Source organism: Ranitomeya imitator, chromosome 1, assembly GCF_032444005.1.
Source record: "Ranitomeya imitator isolate aRanImi1 chromosome 1, aRanImi1.pri, whole genome shotgun sequence".
Lineage (NCBI taxonomy): Eukaryota > Metazoa > Chordata > Amphibia > Anura > Dendrobatidae > Ranitomeya > Ranitomeya imitator.
In genome coordinates, this window is record NC_091282.1 from 1,085,307,143 (window position 1) to 1,085,326,855 (window position 19,713).

The 19,713-nt window shown below is 44.0% G+C and overlaps 1 protein-coding gene across 1 annotated transcript in view; it reads right to left on the minus strand.

Annotated features, from left to right (window-relative positions):
• The window catches only part of GLRA3 (glycine receptor alpha 3), a 456,170-nt gene that overhangs the window by 83,635 nt on the left and 352,822 nt on the right, over positions 1–19,713 (minus strand). Inside the window, exons 5-6 of the mRNA XM_069745769.1 lie at positions 11,320–11,402; positions 9,987–10,124 (exon numbers count right to left, since the gene is read on the minus strand). Coding sequence (XP_069601870.1) covers positions 9,987–10,124; positions 11,320–11,402 — 221 coding nt within the window. The remainder of the gene's footprint in view (positions 1–9,986; positions 10,125–11,319; positions 11,403–19,713) is intronic.

Here is a 19,713-nt window from a genome sequence, read left to right on the forward strand (position 1 = left end):
ATGTGAGTATTTATTGTTTTTCTTTATGGGGGCTGCCTTATACTACAGAGTCTGCCTGTGCGGGGGTGCTGCCTTATACTACAGAGTCTGCCTGTGGGGGGTGCTGCCTTATACTACAGAGTCTGTCTGTGGGGGAAGCTGCCTTATACTACAGAGTCTGCCTGTGGGGGGTGCTGCCACCTCATATTACAGAGTCTTCCTGTGGGGGGTGCTATATTATACTACAGAATCTGCCTGTAGAGGGGTGCTGCCTTATACTAGAGAGTCTGCCTGTGGGGGGTGCTGCCTTATATTACAGGGTCTGCCTGTGGGGGGTGCTGCATTATAGTACAGAGTCTGCCTGTAGAGGGGTGCTGCATTATACTACAGACTCTGCCTGTGGGGGTGGCTGCTTTATACTACAGAGTCTGCCTGTGGGGGGGTGCTGCCTTATACTACAGAGTCTGCCTGTGGGGGGTGCTGCCTTATACTATAGAGTCTGCCTGTAGGGGGGTGCTGCTTTATACTACAGCATCTGCTTCTGGGGGGTTGCTGCCTTATACTACAGAGTCTGCCTCTGGGGGGTGCGGCCTAATACTACAGAGTCTGCCTGTGGGGGGTTGCTGCCTTTTACTACAGGGTCTGCCTATGGGGTGCCGTCTTATGCTACAGGGTCTGCCTATGGGGTGCTATCGTATATTACAGAGTCTGCCTATGGGGTGCTGTCTTATACTACAGGGTCTGCCTATGGGGTGCACAAGATGGTAGCAGCATATGACAAGATTAGGGCTCAGGGTGCAAGCAGCACATACCAGGATGGAGACCATATACCAATATAAATGCTCACCACCCGGGTGTAGAATGGGTTCAATAGCTAATGTGCAATAAATATCTAAGAGATATAGGTTCCACAACCAAGCTTCATACATATCTGGAGAAAGGGCGTGCTCTTTTCCCCAATCAGTACTCTAGAAAGGAGAATAATAATAATAATAATAATAATAATAATAATAATAATCTTTATTTAGCACCAACATATTCCACGGCGCTTTACAGTTTACCAGTTTTAAAACACAAGTTATTAGTAACAACGTTAACAATACAATTATTAAAGAAAAATAAGACAACCCTGCTCGTGAGAGCATACAATCTACAATGAAGTGGGGGAGATACAATGTACAGGTGTCTATTTACAATGAAGTATATACAATGAAGGTCCAGCCATCTTGAGAGATAGATGGAGCTGGTGAATGGGTTACGCATGCACACTTACCCATAAAATGACTTAGATTAGTAAATATGATAGGCCGCTCTGAACAAATGCGTTTTGAGGGAGCGCCTAAAACTATGCAAATTGTGAATGGTCCTAATTTCTTGGGGTAGAGCATTCCAGAGGATTGGTGCAGTGCAGGAAAAGTCTTGGAGTCGGGAGTAGGAGGTACGGATTAGTGCCGAGTTTAGGCGAAAGTCATTTGCAGAGCGCAGCAACCGGTTAGGCCGATAGACAGAAATGAGGGAGGAGATGTAGGGGGTGCTGCACTGTGGAGAGCTGTGTGTGTGAGAATAAGTACTTGTCCGAGTACCGATTAACTATATAGATGACCGTGGCTGCTGCATTAATTATGGACAGGAGAGGGGAAAGTTGAGTAACAGGGAGGCCAATTAATAGAGCATTGCAGTAGTCCAAGCGGGAGTAGATCAATGTGACATTGAGGGTTTTTGTTGTTTCCATGGTGCAAAAAGGGCGGATTCTAGAGATGTTCTTAAGGTGTAAGCGGCAAGAGAAGACAAGGAGAAGACCTTTCACACTTGTAACTCTCTAAGGGTGTTGTAGTAGTTGTTGTTTGCAATTCACAATTCCTTTGAAATAGAATAGTGATTGCTGCATCCATAACTAACATATGCCTGTCTGCAGTGCTGAGTGGAGGTCAAGGGACCCTAGTCTGTTGATGTATGGAGGACCAAACTATGGTTACAAAGTGTTCTATGTGTCCTTGATCATTCCTACTTATGTGAATTGTGCTATTCTTCCCTCTGACATAACATCTACTCTATCCAGAAGGATAGGGGCAACACAAAATGGAATAATGGGCTGTATGGGCCTTAGGATGTGCACACATGCTCTAAATCATATAATAAGATGAACAAAAATAAAAACTGATCAATCCATATCTTGAGTTGACTGATATGTTCAAAAATATATTTTTCTACATACTAAACTTTGCATGGACCCAACATACTACATTGTAATCATAGTAGTCCATGGGGCAATCTTCTAAATATCCATGACTCAAATTTCGACTAACCTCTGCACTAATCCGTACCTCCCACTCCCGACTCCAAGACTTCTCCCGTGCTGCGCCAATCCTCTGGAATGCTCTACCCCAAGATATTAGGACCATCCACAACTTGCATAGTTTTAGGCGCTCACTCAAAACTCATTTGTTCAGAGCGGCCTATCACGTTCCCTAATCAGTCATTTTATGTTTGTGTGTGTGTAGCCCATTCACTATCTCCATCTACCCCCCACCCCCTGAAGATGGCTGGACCATCATTGTAAATACATCATTGTAAATACACACCTGTACTTTGTATCTCCCCCACCTCATTGTAGATTGTAAGCTCTCACGAGCAGGGTCGTCTTATTTTGCTTTATTACTGTATTGTTAACATTGTTACCTATGACTGTTGTGTTTGAAACTGTTAAACTGTAAAGCGCAGCGGAATATGTTGGCGCTCTATAAATAAAGATTATTATTATTATTATTATTATTATTTCATATGTTAAGGAAGTCGTCAAATGATTTTTACTAATTCATCTAGAATCAGAAACTGAGCATGCGCTATGTAGCCACTAGTAACCATAGGGAATTTGTGTATCACTATGCAGGCTCCATGCTAACGTCTTTATCACAGTCTATGAATTTCTGCCTTCTGTTTATTAAAATTTCATATTTTATGGATATTGTGAGAATTAAAATCCAAACATTTGGTATGTTCCCTCATCAATGATGTAATACATAGCACACTCAGAGCTTAAAATAACAGAGGACTGTGTTCCTGATTTCTGTTCTATTAACCCCTTCATGACCAGGGGATTTTTCGTTTTTCCGTGTTCGTTTTTCGCTCCCCTCCTTCCCAGAGCCATAACTTTTTTATTTTTCCGTCAATTTGGCTATGTGAGGGCTTATTTTTTGCGGGACGAGTTGTACTTTTGAACGACATCATTGGTTTTAGCATGTCGTGTACTAGAAAACGGGAAAAAAATTCCAAGTGCGGTGAAATTGCAAAAAAAGTGCAATCCCACATTGGTTTTTTGTTTGGCTTTTTTGCTAGGTTCACTAAATGCTAAAAATGACTTGCCATTATGATTCTCCAGGTCATTACGAGTTCATAGACACCAAACATGACTAGGTTATTTTTTATCTATGTGGTGAAAAAAAATTCCAAACTTTGCTAAAAAAAAAAAAAAAAATTGCGCCATTTTCCGATACTCGTAGCGTCTCCATTTTTCGTGATCTGGGGTCGGTTGAGGGCTTATTTTTTGCGTGCCGAGATGACGTTTTTAATGATAGCATTTCGGTGCAGATACGTTCTTTTGATCGCCCGTTATTGCATTTTAATGCAATGTTGCGGCGACCAAAAAAACGTAATTCTGGCGTTTTGAGTTTTTTTCCCGCTACGCTGTTTAGCGATCAGGTTAATACTTTTTTTTATTTGATAGATCGGGCAATTCTGAGCGCGGCGATACCAAATATGCGTAGATTTGATATTTTTTTATTGATTTATTTTGATTGGGGCGAAAGGGGGGTGATTTAAACTTTTAAGTTTTTTTTTTTTTTTTCACATTTTTTTAAACTTTTTTTTTAAACTTTTGCCATGCTTCAATAGCCTCCATGGGAGGCTAGAAGCAGGCACAGCACGATCGGCTCTGCTACATAGCAGCGATCTGCTGATCGCTGCTATGTAGCAGAATTGCACGTGTGCTGTGAGCGCCGACCACAGGGTGGCGCTCACAGCGACGGGCAATCAGTAACCATAGAGGTCTCAAGGACCTCTATGGCTACAATGGAGACGCACCGCCGACCCCCGGACATGTGACGGGGGTCGGCGATGACGTCATTTCCGGCCGCCCGGCCGGAAGCGGTAGTTAAATGCCGCTGTCTGCGTTTGACAGCGGCATTTAACTAGTTAATAGGTGCGGGCAGATCGCGATTCTGCCCGCGCCTATTACGGGCACATGTCAGCTGTTCAAAACAGCTGACATGTCCCGGCTTTGATGCGGGCTCACCGCGGAGCCCTGCATCAAAGCAGGGGAGCCGGCATCGGACAGTATAGTACGTCCGATGCCGGTAAGGGGTTAATATTAACTGAGTAATGAACAGTGTTTGATTAAAGACGAATCACATATTAGAAGGATCTGCAGGGACAGGGGGAGTGGTAGTTTAGCCCAGGGGGGGTGGCTTCACCCCCTCGTGGCTACGATCGCTCTGATTGGCTGTTGAAAGTGAAACTGCCAATCAGAGCGATTTGTAATATTTCACCCATTATAACGGGTGAAATATTACAATCCAGCCATGGCCGATGCTGAAATATCATCGGCCATGGCTGGAAATACTAATGTGCCCCCACCCCACCGATCACCCCCCCAGCCCCCCGATCTGGCCGGTACACTGCTCCGGCTCCCCTCCGTCCTGTGCTCCGCTCCCCCCCGTGCTCGTGTCCGCTCCCCCCGTGCTCCAATCACCCCCCCGTGCTCCAATCACCCCCCCTGCACTCCGATCCACCCCCCCCCCGTGCTCCGTTCCACCCCCCCGTGCTCCATTCCAGCCCCCCCGTGCTCCGTTCCACGCCCCCCGCGCTCCGTTCCACCCCTCCCGCGCTCCGATTCCCCCCCCCGTGCTCCGATCCCCCCCCCCGTGGTCCCCCCCACCCTATCATACTTACCGATCCAGCCGGGGTCCCGTCCGTCTTCTCCCGGGCGCCGCCATCTTCCAAAATGGCGGGCGCATGCGCAGTGCGCCCGCCGAATCTGCCGGCCGGCAGATTCGTTCCAAAGTGCATTTTGATCACTGAGATATAATCTATCTCAGTGATCAAAATAAAAAAAATAATAAATGACCCCCCCCCTTTGTCACCCCCATAGGTAGGGACAATAAAAAAAATAAAGAAATTTTTTTTTTTCCACTAATGTTAGAATAGGGTTAGGGTTAGGGTTAGGGGTAGGGTTAGGGTTAGGGTTAGGGGTAGGGGTAGGGGTAGGGCTAGGGTTAGGGGTAGGGTTAGGGGTAGGGGTAGGGTTAGGGCTAGGGTTAGGGTTAGGAATGTGCACACGTATTCTGGTCCACTGCGGATTTTTCCGCTGCGGATTTGATAAATCCGCAGTGCTAAACCGCTGCGGATTTATGGCGGATTTACCGCGTTTTTTTCTGCGCATTTCACTGCGGTTTTACAATTGCGATTTTCTATTGGAGCAGTTGTAAAACCGCTGCGGAATCCGCACAAAGAAGTGACATGCTGCGGAATGTAAACCGCTGCGTTTCCGTGCAGTTTTTCCGCAGCATGTGCACAGCGATTTTTGTTTCCCATAGGTTTACATTGAAATGTAAACTCATGGGAAACTGCTGCGGATCCGCAGCGTTTTCCGCAGCGTGTGCACATACCTTTAGAATTAGGCCATGTGCACACGGTGCGGATTTGGCTGCGGATTCGCAGCAGTGTTCCATCAGGTTTACAGTACCATGTAAACATATGAAAAACCAAATCCGCTGTGCCCATTGTGCGGAAAATACCGCGCGGAAACGCTGCATTGTATTTTCCGCAGCATGTCAATTCTTTGTGCGGATTCCGCAGCGTTTTACACCTGTTCCTCAATAGGAATCCGCAGGTGAAATCCGCACAAAAAACACTGGAAATCCGCGGAAAATCCGCAGGTAAAACACAGTGCCTTTTACCCGCAGATTTTTCAAAAATGGTGCGGAAATATCTCACACGAATCCGCAACGTGGGCACATAGCCTTAGGGTTAGGGTTGGAATTAGGGTTGTGGTTAGGGTTAGGGGTGTGTTGGGGTTAGTGTTGTGGTTAGGGGTGTGTTGGGGTTAGGGTTGTGATTAGGGTTATGGCTACAGTTGGGATTAGGGTTAGGGGTGTGTTGGGGTTAGTGTTGGAGTTAGAATTGAGGGGTTTCCACTGTTTAGGCACATCAGGGGTCTCCAAACGCAACATGGCGCCACCATTGATTCCAGCCAATCTCGTATTCAAAAAGTCAAATGGTGCTCCCTCACTTCCGAGCCCTGACGTGTGCCCAAACAGTGGTTTACCCCCACATATGGGGTATCAGTGTACTCAGGACAAACTGCGCAACAATTACTGGGGTCCAATTTCTCCTGTTACCCTTGTGAATCTAAAAAAATGCTTGCTAAAACATAATTTTTGAGGAAAGAAAAATGATTTTTTATTTTCACGGCTCTGCGTTGTAAACGTCTGTGAAGCACTTGGGGGTTCAAAGTGCTCACCACATATCTAGATAAGTTCCTTGGGGGGTCTAGTTTCTAAAATGGGGTCACTTGTGGGGGGTTTCTACTGTTTAGGCACACCAGGGGCTCTGCAAACGCAACGTGACACCCGCAGACCATTCCATCAAAGTCTGCATTTCAAAAGTCACTACTTCCCTTCTGAGCCCCGACGTGTGCCCAAACAGTGGTTTACCCCCACATATGGGGTATCAGCGTACTCAGGAGAAACTGGACAACAACTTTTGGGGTCCAATTTCTCCTGTAACCCTTGGGAAAATAAAAAATTCTGGGCTAAATAATTATTTTTGAGGAAAGAAAACGTATTTATTATTTTCACGGCTCTGCATTATAAACTTCTATGAAGCACTTGGGGGTTCAAAGTGCTCACCACACATCTAGATAAGTTCCTTTCAGGGTCTAGTTTCCAAAATGGGGTCACTTGTGGGGGGTTTCTACTGTTTAGGCACATCAGGGGCTCTGCAAACGCAACGTGACGCCCGCAGAGCATTCCATCAAAGTCTGCATTTCAAAACGTCACTACTTCAATTCCGAGCCCCGGCATGTGCCCAAACAGTGATTTACCCCCACATATGGGGTATCACCGTACTCAGGAGAAACTGGACAACAAATATTGGGGTCAAATTTCTCCTGTTACCCTTGGGAAAATTAAAAAATTCTGGGCTAAATAATTATTTTTGAGGAAAGAAAACGTATTTATTATTTTCACGGCTCTGCATTATAAACTTCTATGAAGCACTTGGGGGTTCAAAGTGCTCACCACACATCTAGATAAGTTCCTTTGGGGGTCTAGTTTCCAAAATGGGGTCACTTGTGGGGGGTTTCTACTGTTAAGCCACATCAGGGGCTCTGCAAATGCAACGTGACGCCCACAGAGCATTCCATCAAAGTCTGCATTTCAAAACGTCACTACTTCACTTCCGAGCCCCGGCATGTGCCCAAACAGTGATTTACCCCCACATATGGGGTATCAGCGTACTCAGGAGAAACTGGACAACAACTTTTGGGGTCAAATTTCTCCTGTTACCCTTGGAAAATAAAAAATTGCAGGCTAAAAGATCATTTTTGAGAAAATAATTTTTTTTTTTATTTTCATGGCTCTGCGTTATAAACTTCTGTGAAGCACTTGGGGGTTCAAAGTCCTCACCACACATCTAGATTAGTTCCTTTGGGGGTCTAGTTTCTAAAATGGTGTCATTTCTGGGGGATCTCCAATGTTCAGGCACACAGGGGCTCTCCAAACGTGACATGGTGTCCGCTAATGATTGGAGCTAATTTTCCATTTAAAAAGCCAAATGGCGTGCCATCCCTTCCGAGCCCTGCCGTGCGCCCAAACAGTGGTTTACCCCCACATATGGGGTATCAGCGTACTCAGGACAAACTGGACAACAATATTTGGGGTCCAATTTCTCCTATTATCCTTGGCAAAATAGGAAATTCCAGGCTAAAAAATCATTTTTGAGGAAAGAAAAATTATTTTTTATTTTCATGGCTCTGCGTTATAAACTTCTGTGAAGCACCTGGGGGTTTAAAGTGCTCAATATGCATCTAGATAAGTTCCTTGGGGGGTCTAGTTTCCAAAATGGGGTCACTTGTGGGGGAGCTCCAATGTTTAGGCACACAGGGGCTCTCCAAACGCGACATGGTGTCCGCTAACAATTGGAGCTAATTTTCCATTCAAAAAGTCAAATGGCGCGCCTTCTCTTCCGAGCCCTGCCGAGTGCCCAAACAGTGGTTTACCCCCACATATGAGGTATCGGCGTACTCGGGAGAAATTGCCCAACAAATTTTATGATCCATTTTATCCTACTGCCCATGTGAAAATGAAAAAATTGAGGCGAAAAGAATTTTTTTGTGAAAAAAAATTACTTTTTAATTTTTACAGATCAATTTGTGAAGCACCTGAGGGTTTAAAGTGCTCACTAGGCATCCAAATTAGTTCCTTGGGGGGTCTAGTTTCCAAAATGGGGTCACTTGTGGGGGAGCGCCAATGTTTAGGCACACAGGAGCTATCCAAACGCGACATGGTGTCCACTAACGATGGAAATAATTTTTCATTCAAAAAGTCAAATGGCGCTCCTTCCCTTCCGAGCCTTACCATGTGCCCAAACAGTGGTTTACCTCCACATGTGAGGTATTGGTGTACTCAGGAGAAATTGCCCAACACATTTTAGGATCCATTTTATCCTGTTGCCCATGTGAAAATGAAAAAATTGAGGCTAAAAGAATTTTTTTGCGAAAAAAAAGTACTTTTTCATTTTTACGGATCAATTTGTGAAGCACCTGGGGGTTCAAAGTGCTCACTATGCATCTAGATAAGTTCCTTGGGGCGTCTAGTTTCCAAAATGGGGTCACTTGTGGGGGAGCTCCAATTTTTAGGCACACGGGGGCTCTCCAAACGTGACATGGTGTCCGCTAAAGAGTGGAGCCAATTTTTGATTCAAAAAGTCAAATGGCGCTCCTTCCCTTCCAAGCCCTGCCGTGCGCCAAAACAGTGGTTTACCCCCACATATGAGGTATCAGCGTACTCAGGACAAATTGGACAACAACTTTCGTGGTTCAGTTTCTCCTTTTACCATTGGGAAAATAAAAAAATTGTTGCTAAAAGATAATTTTTGTGACTAAAAAGTTAAATGTTCATTTTTTCCTTCCATGTTGCTTCTGCTTCTGTGAAGCACCTGAAGGGTTAATAAACTTCTGGAATGTGGTTTTGAGTACCTTGAGGGGTGCAGTTTTTAGAATTGTGTCACTTTTGGGTATTTTCAGCCATATAGACCCCTCAAACTGACTTCAAATGTGAGGTGGTCCCTAAAAAAATGGTTTTGTAAATTTCGTTGTAAAAATGACAAATCGCTGGTCGAATTTTAACCCTTATAACTTCCTAACAAAAAAAAATGTTGTTTCCAAAATTGTGCTGATGTAAAGTAAACATGTGGGAAATGTTATTTATTAACTATTTTGTGTCACATATCTCTCTGGTTTAACAGAATAAAAATTCAAAATGTGAAAATTGCGAAATTTTCAAAATTTTCGCCAAATTTCCGTGTTTATCACAAATAAATGCAGAATTTATTGACCTAAATTTACCACTAACATGAAGCCCAATATGTCACGAAAAAACAATCTCAGAACCGCTAGGATCCGTTGAAGCGTTCCTGAGTTATTACCTCATAAAGGGACACTGGTCAGAATTGCAAAAAACGGCAAGGTCTTTAAGGTCAAAATAGGCTGGGTCTTGAAGGGGTTAATATGCCTTAAGATTTTGTTATACATTGCAAAATAATAATGTAGTGTAATATTAATGTTTTGTTCAATTGATTAGTGCTCTTGAGTCCTTTAGCTTAGATTCCATTTTTTATTTTACCATAATCAAGTGCTAACAATATTTAAAGTCACTTAAATGTCTGATAATTAATAGTACAGGAAAAAAGTGAAATAATAAGATCAGGTAGGAGGATTAGGAGAGGATTACCTGTATTATAGTGCTTGGTGCAATAACGTAAGTCTTTTTCTTCTTTTAGGACAAACTGTGGCAGAGTCAGTCCATCTGCTATCTGTACAGGTGCATTTTCTTGCCATTCAAAAATTAGATCATTCATTGTGTATCCAACTGGAAGACATATAAGCATAACCTAAAGATTAATTTGTCATATGACGGTTCTGTCAACATAAAATAACTATTCAGAATCTTTACTAAGTAAAAATAAAGATTGTCCCTTTTTACTAAATATTAATGACAAATTATACAGAAATTAAAATGTCAATTTCTATATTTAATAGCTCTTTAAAGGTCTCTATTATAGCGTCAAGGACGTGTTTTCTGGTTCCGTGAACACTGTCTTAGAATTATCTTCTTGACTCCATATAAAATACTTTGATACTCAATAGTATGGTGTGTATTCAATTGAAAACAGCTGTGGGTAATACTGATTATCATCTGAAGCATGTCAACAGTTGCCAGAAGAAACATCCCAAATTCAAAGACATTAAACTGACAAGAAACAAATGTTATGTCAAAATCTGTTCTGCCAAAGTGAGTGTGTTTGCAAAGGATGAAAAGTTAATTATACAGGTTTATTGCATAGTATTTATCGAAAATATTAATAACGGTTACATTACAAACAGATAACTTTTTTCTTATGGGCTCACATATAGAGTGATGAAAATAAAAAAAACTCAATTTATTGTGGTGACATGTTGGACAATTTTGTATATATTTCTGTAAAAAACGGAATATTTTCTTTTTCATTTTTCTGTAAATAATTCATAATCATTATGAGATATGAGTGAATATCCTGAATTTCATTTTAGACAGAATCTCTTGATTTGGCTTGCAGACTTTATCTAGACTGAATAACTTTGTGTCCATTGTGTGCAAGAAAAATGGTCCATGTGAAAAACCTGACATGTGCGCACCACCATTGATTACAATAGGTGTGCGTGTCCATTTTTGCGGCCTTTAAAAAACGGACCACATACGGACACAAAAACTCGACGTGTGAAGAAGGCCTTAGGCTGCCGTCACACTAGCAGTATTTGGTCAGTATTTTACATCAGTATTTGTAAGCCAAAACCAGGAGTGGGTGATAAATGTAGAACTGGTGCATATGTTTCTATTATACTTTTCCTCTATTTGTTCCACTCCTGGTTTTGGCTTCCAAATGCTGATGTAAAATACTGACCAAATACTGCTGTGTGACGGCAGCCTTAGACTGTAGATTGGTAGCAAGTATGCAACATGTGTGCATGCATTTAGGTTCAGTGGGCCTATAAGTAAATATTACATTTTTTAGCATTACACTTACAGCTTTCCAGTTGCATTATACAAGTTTGCACATCCATGGGAAAATTTTTTAGATCCATTGGACAGGACAGTGTAAGTGTCAGCCTGAAATCAAAAGAAAATAGCATTAAAGCTACAAATTGAACAGCAATAGACATTCATGCTGAAGTCATTAAAACAAAGACTGTAGAATATGTGTGCAACAATCCTGTAATGCTATAATGGAAAGACAGCTACATCTATTCTATTGTCCTCGAATACCTTTGCTCGCTTGATCTGTGCCTACCTACTAGTCTTATAATATTTTTTTTCAACTATTGATTCATAGAATATATTACCAACTAGATCAATATTTCTAGATATCAGAAAAGTAAATTAAAACTTTATGAAATTATATACCAAATATATATACCATTATATACAGTATATTCTCAAAGCAAAGTTTGAGAATTACTCCATCCACTTTATATTTTACTGTAGATAAGAAATAAGTCAAAACATTACCTTAAGGAAACTGATCACAGTACAACATGTGCAAAATGCTAAATTCAGATTTGAGATGGAGTTTCTGTTAGCATGGTATGCTACTTTTTCTCATGCAGAGGCAATGAAAGAGTGACAAATGAAACCTCCACTTTCTGTCTAACTGGTTAGATGCTGCATCTAATGCGTTAAATGAGTTGAGAACAATTTTCTGTAAGATGGTGTTAGAGAATGGTGTTAGCCAGACCCACATTTGCCACTAGACACCGGAGCTCTGGTGCCTATGGCGGCAAGTTGCAGGTGGCAGCACAAAAAGAGGGAAAGGAATTTTTTTTTTCCTTCCTCCTCCTTCATTAGACAATGCAATAAATCCTATGTCTTTTGGAGGAGGGGGGGGAGTGTGGAGCGCCCCCAGACACAGGGCCACCGGTTACTCAGTACCGGTCTCAGTTCTGGGGTTGTCACGGTGACCCTGCTAAGGGGCGTCCAATAAAAGGGGTGATGTGAGTCTTTCAAGGTTTCGTGACGCCACCTGTGGTGTCCGGTCAGGGTGACCGACGCTGCTTGGGGTCCGCTGGGGTGATGGAATGGCAGCTAGATGGTATACCTTCCCACAGGTGAAGTATGTCCCCAGGGCTTCCCAGTAATGTAGATGGCGATGGTGTGAGGTGCAGACAATAACTAGGACACAAGGTTGCAGTCTCTTTACCTCTTTACTGAAGACTTCAGGATCCGCAATCCAGAGCACAGTTAAGGCTACGTTCACATTAGCGTTTTGCGTGTTTGCGTCGGGCGACGCAGCGGTGACGCAGCGGCGACGCATGCGTCATGCGCCCCTATATTTAACATGGGGGATGCATGGACATGCGTTGTGCTGCGTTGTGCAACGCATGCGTTTTTTTTGCCGCAAGCGTCAGGCGCAGAAAACACAACAAGTTGCATTTTTCTTGCGTCCAAATTTCGGCAAAAAACGACGCATGCGTCGCAAGACGAAGCGTTTTTGCGTTCGTTTTGGTGTGTTTTTATTTGCATTGTGCGTTGCCGACGCAGCAGCGCACAACGCAAATGTGAACGTAGCGTAACAGGGCTGTCTGAGACCGGCCGGTCCGATGGCACATCCAGAGTTCCCTTTACAGGTGGAAATCGTTGCCTACCACTAGCGCCTGTGTGTTGTAGTGCTACCCTGCTGAGCATTCGGAATAGTCCTCACAACTTCTGTTCTCGTTCGTTCGTTCTTTATAATTCGTTCCAGATCTTTCTAGTTCTCCATCCCCCAGGTACGTTATGGCTAGGATGCACCCGTTTGACGGGTAGGCTCGGAGCTCTTCCGGGACCCTAGAGATGCCCCTCTCCACGCGTTGCCCCCTATGTCTGCTTAGGTGATGTAAGGTAGACAGCCAACCTATAATTAACTGTCCTGCGGAGTTTGAAGTAAGGCATAGAGTCAGTTACTTCCTTGGTGTTCCAGCCACCGGCTACGTGCCTCAGTAGGATGTTGCCGTTCTCCGGGCACGACTCCTACTGGCTCTCCTTTGTGCTTGATCTTGTTTTTCACTGTTCCACAATATCCTTCGCTTCGTGTCTCTTTCTTAGGATACCGCCGTGGGGTGTGCAGGCGCGGTTCCGTAACATTCTATTCTGGTCGCTAGGTACCTGCCAGGTTCCCACGCCTGACAGGGACCCCCCTGAATCTTCTCCCTGCAACACCCCCTGCCACGAGATGTTGCCTGAATCCAACCCAGTCAGCTTCTGACTAACTTCCAATCCAACCCCTAGTTTTACCAGTGTGAGGAGTGGCCTAGTAAATAAAACCTTTTTCTCCCCCTAGTGGCAGGAGTGTGAAGTGTAATGTGTGCTGGTGATACCTGGTCAGAAGAACTCCTTTAGTGCCATCAGACATACCATCACTCCCCTTAGCGGTAGAGCGTCATACTGCAACGACCAGGTCTCTTGGGCGCTGCAAGTGCACACTGCCATTTATTTATATTCGCGTCTTTAAGACGTGAATACAAATAAACCAGCTGATTGACCCCGGAATTAGTAGCAGCAATGATTATGAGGTCAGAAGAGTGTAAATCAGCTTCCTGCTATGAGGTGCTGTGGCGTCCAAATGCTGCTGACGTACCTGCAGTGCGATGAAGTCATCTTGCCAAACTGCAGACGTCACCATCGCAGAGGAGTATATGTAGCGGAGCCTCAAGGTGGACAGGAGCTAGGAGGAGAACAGCCACCAAAGCCATGGGGAGGACAGACACAAGAGCAGGTAAGCACTCAGAGCTGAAGATTTGGAGGGATTCTATTGCTGTAAATTGAGGTTAGTGGGGGCTATTACTGTTGACTGGGATTTAGGGGACTACTACTGTAGAATGGGGTTTTGGGTGGCCTATTACTGCACATTTGGGCTTTGGGAACTATTACTGTAGACTAGATTAGAGACACTATTTATGTAGACTTGGGTAGGAGGGCTATTACTGTCATCTGGGATTAGGGGGCTATTACTGTAGACTGGGGGTTGAGGGGCTATTAATGTAGACAGGGATTTAGGAGGGCTATTACTGTAGACTGGGGTAAGGGGAGCTAGTACTGTAGACTCGAAGTTAGTGAGGGGCTATTAAAGTAGATTTGGGGTTAGTGGGAGGCTATTAATGTAGACTTGTGGTTTGTGGAGGCTATTACTGTACACTGGGGTTTAGATGGCTCTTACTGTAAACTGGGGTTTAAGAGGGCTATTACTGTAGACTGGAATTTAAGCGTCTATTAGTGTAGACTGGGGTTTAGGTGGGCTATTACTGGACATTGGGATTAGGGGGCTACTACTGTAGACTGGAGGTTAGGGGGCTATCACTCTACATTGGGATTAGGAGGCTATTACCGTAGACTGAAGGTTAGAGGGGCTATTACTGTAGATGGGGTTTAGGGGGCTATTACTGTAGAATGTGGATTTGGGGGCTATTACTGTACATTGGGCTTAGTGGGCTATTAGTGTAGACTGGGGTTTAGGGGTGCTGTTTCTGTAGATTGGGTGTAGATTGGGTGTTAAGGGAGCTATTACTGTAGACTCAAGTTAGGGGGATTTTTCTGTAGACTGGGTTGGGGGGTTGCAAATGTACACTGGGGTTGATGGGGCTATTACTGTAGACAAGGATTTTGGAGGGCTATTACTGTAGACTGTGGTTTAGGGGGCTATTACTGTAGATGGGTTAGGGGGGCTATTTCTGTAAACTGGAGCTAGGAGTGTTATTATTGTATACTTTGGTTAAGGGGGATATTACTGTAGACTGGAGGTTGAGGAAGGCTATTACTGTAGAATGTGGATTTAGGGGGCTATTACTGTACATTGGGCTAAGGGGGCTATTACTGTAGAATGAGGTTAGGTTTTTTTTCTGTAGACTAGGGGGTTATAACTGCAGATGGAGGTTGAGGGGACTTGGAGGCTATTACTGTAGACTGGTGTTAGGGTGCTATAACTGTAGACTTGGAGTTAGGGAGGGGCTATTACTGCAGACTTAGGGTGAGTGGGGGGCTATTAATGTAGGCTTGGGGTTTGTAGGGGTTATTACTGTATACTGGGGATTAGAGACCTCTTACTTTAGAATGAGGGTTGGGGGGCTATTACTGTAGACTGGGGTTTAGGGGGCTATTACAGTAGACTATTCACTATCACTATTCACTATCTCCATCTATCCCTACCCCCTGAAGATGGCTGGACCATCATTGTAAATTCACATCTGTGCTTTGTATCTCTCCCACCTCATTGTAGATTGTAATCTCTCACGAGCAGGGTCGTCTTATTTAGCTTTAATTATTGTATTGTTAACGTTGTTACTTATGACTGTTGTGCTTGAAACTGTTAAACTGTAGCGCTGCGGAATATGTTGGCACTATATAAATAAAGATTATTATTATTATTATTAGACTGGGGTTTAAGGGAGCTATTAGTGTACATTGGGATTAGGGGCTATTTATGTAGACTATGGATAAGGGGGCTATTACTGTAGGCTGGGGCTAGGGTGCTATTACTGTAGACTGAGGTTAGGGGCTACTCCTGTAAACTGGAGTTAGGAGTGCTATTATTGTATACTTGGGTTCGGGGGGCTATTTCTGTAAGCTGGGGGTTGAGGGGGCCTATTACTGTAGACAGGGATTTAGGAGGGATATTACTGTAGACTAGAGGTTAGGGGACCTATAACTGCAGACTTGAGGATAGTGAGGAGCTATTACTGTAGACTCAGGGTTAGTGGGGGCTATTAATATACACTGGGGCTTCAAGGGCTATTACTGTGACTGGGGGTAGGGGGCTATTAATGTAGACTGGTCATTAGGGGGCTATTACTGTAAACTTGGGGTTAGGGGGGATATTGCTGTAGGCTGTGGTATAGAGGCCATTACTGTAGACTGGGATTTAAGGAGCTATAACTGTAGACTAAAGGTTAAGAGGCCTTACAGAGTAAGGGAACAGTGCAAGGGACAAAATGGATGGGGGTATAGTGTAAGGACTCAGTATGAAAAGTGGGGCAGTGTGAAGTGTAGCAGTATGGTGAAGAGGCAGCACAGGGGTCTCATTGTGGTGACGTGTGAAGGGTCTTTTTATGAAGAAGGGGCATCATGGGTAGATCAGTATGGAGAAAAGGCAGCACAACGGGATCAGCAGAGAGAGGATCAATGTAAAGGCACAGTATGGAGAGGAGCAGCTTGAAGGGCTCAGTACAGAGTGGAGACAGTGTGGAGATCATAGTTTATAATTGACGAAGGTATGGTGGGTGGGTATAATTCATAAGGGAGGACAGTGTGAATAAGTTCTAGTTTAGGTGGTCATAGTTTATAAGGGGAGATATTGTGGTGGAAATATTTTAAATGAGAGGATAGCGTGGAGGCCATATACCATAAGAAGGACAGTTTGGGGTAATATTTTTTTGCAGGGACCACAGTGTGAAGCAAATCAACTTTTCAGGGGCAAAGCGTAGGGCTTATTTAAGGCACAGCATAGGTGGTTATTTTTATTCAGGAACATAATGACAATGTTATTTTAAAGAGTAACAAGTCAGGATGTGCGTCAGAAGACCAGAGATGATGGAAGGATGCAGAGACAAGCTGTGGATCTGAAGTCATTATGGAGGCAGGTACATGAGAAGACAGTGATCAGTGAGTATATTGTCACACAGACATTAAACTATGCTAACATTTACAAAGATTTAGGAGAAAAAAATACCAGAACGCTTCTTTAACCCCTTTCTGACATTAGACGTACTATCCCGTCGAGGTGGGGTGGGCCCGTATGCCCACCGATGGGACAGTACATCATAGCAATCAGCCGCACTCATGGGGGGAGCACGGCCGATCGCGGCCGGGTGTCAGCTGACTATCGCAGCTGACATCCGGCATTATGTGCCAGGAGCGGTCACGGACCGCCCCCGGCACATTACCCCTGGCACACTGCGATCAAACATGATCAGTGTTCCGGCGGTACAGGGAAGCATCGCGCAAGGAGGGAGCTCCCTGCGGGCTTCCCTGAGACCCTCAGAGCAACGCGATGTGATCGCGTTGCTCCGAGGGTCTCCTACCTTCTTCTCCCTGCAGGCTCTGGATCCAAAATAACCACAGGGTTACATCCGGGTCCTGCAGGTAGGTGGCTTACCAGCGCCTGCTCAGAGCAGGCGCCGGGAAGCCTCCAGGAGTGCTTGTCAGATTGGTGATCTGACACAGTGCACAGCAAAGTGTCAGATCAGCGATCTTAAGGTACTTTCACACATAACGATTTCGTTAACGATATCATTGCAACATCACGCTTTTTGTGACGTAGCAACGATCCCGCTAATGATCTCGTTATGTGTGACAGCGAGCAACGATCAAGTCCCTGCCGGGAGATCGTCGGTCACTGGGGAATGATGAGGACCTTTTTTTGGTCGCTGATCACCCGCTATCATTGCTGAATTAGCGTGTGTGACGCCGATCCAGCGATGTGTTCACTTGTAACCAGGGTAATCATCGGGTTACTAAGCGCAGGGCCGCGCTTAGTAACCCGATATTTACCCTGGTTACCATTGTAAAAGTAAAAAACCCCCCCAAAAAACAGTACTTACTCACATTCCGATGTCTGTCACGTCCCCCGCCATCAGCTTCCCTGCACTGACTGTCAGCGCCGGCCGTGACATCACCGCTGTGCTCTGCTTTACGACCGGCGCTGACACAGTCAGTGCGGGAAGCTGATGGCGGGGGACGTGATAGACATTGGAATGTGAGTATGTAGTGTTTTTTTTTTTTTTACTTTTACAATGGTAACCAGGGTAAATATCGGGTTACTAAGCGTGGCACTGCACTTAGTAACCCGATGTTTACCCTGGTTACCCGGGGACTTCGGCATCGTTGAAGACAGTTTCAACGATGCCGAAGTCGTTCCCCTGATCGTTGGTTGCTGGAGAGAGCCGTCTGTGTGACAGCTCCCCAGCGACCACACGACTTACCAACGATCACGGCCAGGTCGTATCGCTGGTCGTGATCGTTGGTAAGTCGTTTAGTGTAACGGTACCTTTACACTATAACATGATGCCCCCTAGGGCAATGTTATAGTGTAAAAAAAAAATATCCAGATGTGTAAAAAAAATTCCTAAAAAAAAAAATATATATATATATATATATATATATATATATATATTGTTGCCATAAATACTTTTCTTTATCTAAATAAAATATAAGTACACATATTTAGTATCGCCATGTCCATAACGACCTGACCTATAAAGCTGTCCCACTAGTTAATCCCTTCAGTGAACACCGTAAAAAAAAATGAGGCAAAAAACAACGCTTCATTATTATAACGCCGAACAAAAAGTGGAATAACACGCGATCAAAAAAACGGATATAAATAACCATGGTACCTCTGAAAACGTCATCTTGTCCCGCAAAAAACGAGCCATGATACAGCATCATTAGCGAAAAAATGTAAAAGTTATAGTCCTCAGAATAAAGCAATGCAAAAATAATTATTTTTTCTTTAAAAGTTTTTTTCGTATAAAAGCGCCAAAACATAAAAAATTGATATACATGAGGTAACGCTGTAATCATACTGACCCGAAGAATAAAACTGCTTTATCCATTTTACCAAACGCAGAATGGTATAAACACTCCCCAAAAAGAAATTCATGAATAGCTGGTTTTTGGTCATTCTGCCTCACAAAAATCAGAATAAAAAGCGATCAAATAATGTCACGTGCCCGAAAATGTCACCAATAAAAATGTCAACTTGTCCCGCAAAATACAACACCTCACATGACTCTGTGGACCAAAATATGGAAAAATTATAGCTCTCAAAATGTGGTAATGCAAAAAATATTTTTTGCAATAAAATGCGTCTTTTGGTGTATGACGGCTGCCCATCATAAAAATCTGCTAGAAAACCTGCTAGAAAAGTAAATCAAATCCCCCTTCATCACCCCCTTAGTTAGGGAAAAATTAAAAAAATAAAATGTATTTATTTCCATTTTCCCTTTAGGGGTAGGGCTAGGGTTTGGGCTAGGGTTGGGGTTAGGGTTAGGGCTAGGGTTAGGGTTAGGGCTAGGGTTAGGGCTAGGATTAGGGTTAGAGCTAGAGTTAGGGCTAGGGTTAGGGCTAGGGTTTGGATTACATTTACGGTAGGGATTAGGGTTAGCGGTGTGTCAGGGTTAGGGGTGTGGTTAGGGCAATGGTTGAGATTAAGGTTAGGGGTGTGGTTAGGGTTGGGATTAGGGTTAGAGGTGTGTTGGGGTTAGGGGTGTGGTTGGGGTTAGGGGTGTGTTTGGGATTAGGGTTAGGGGTGTGTTTGGGTTAGGGTTTCATTTAGAATTGGGGGTTTCTACTGTTTAGGCACATCAGGGGCTCTCCAAACGCAACATGGTGTCCCATCTCAATTCCAGTCAATTTTGCATTGAAAAGTCAAATGGCGCTCCTTCCCTTCTGA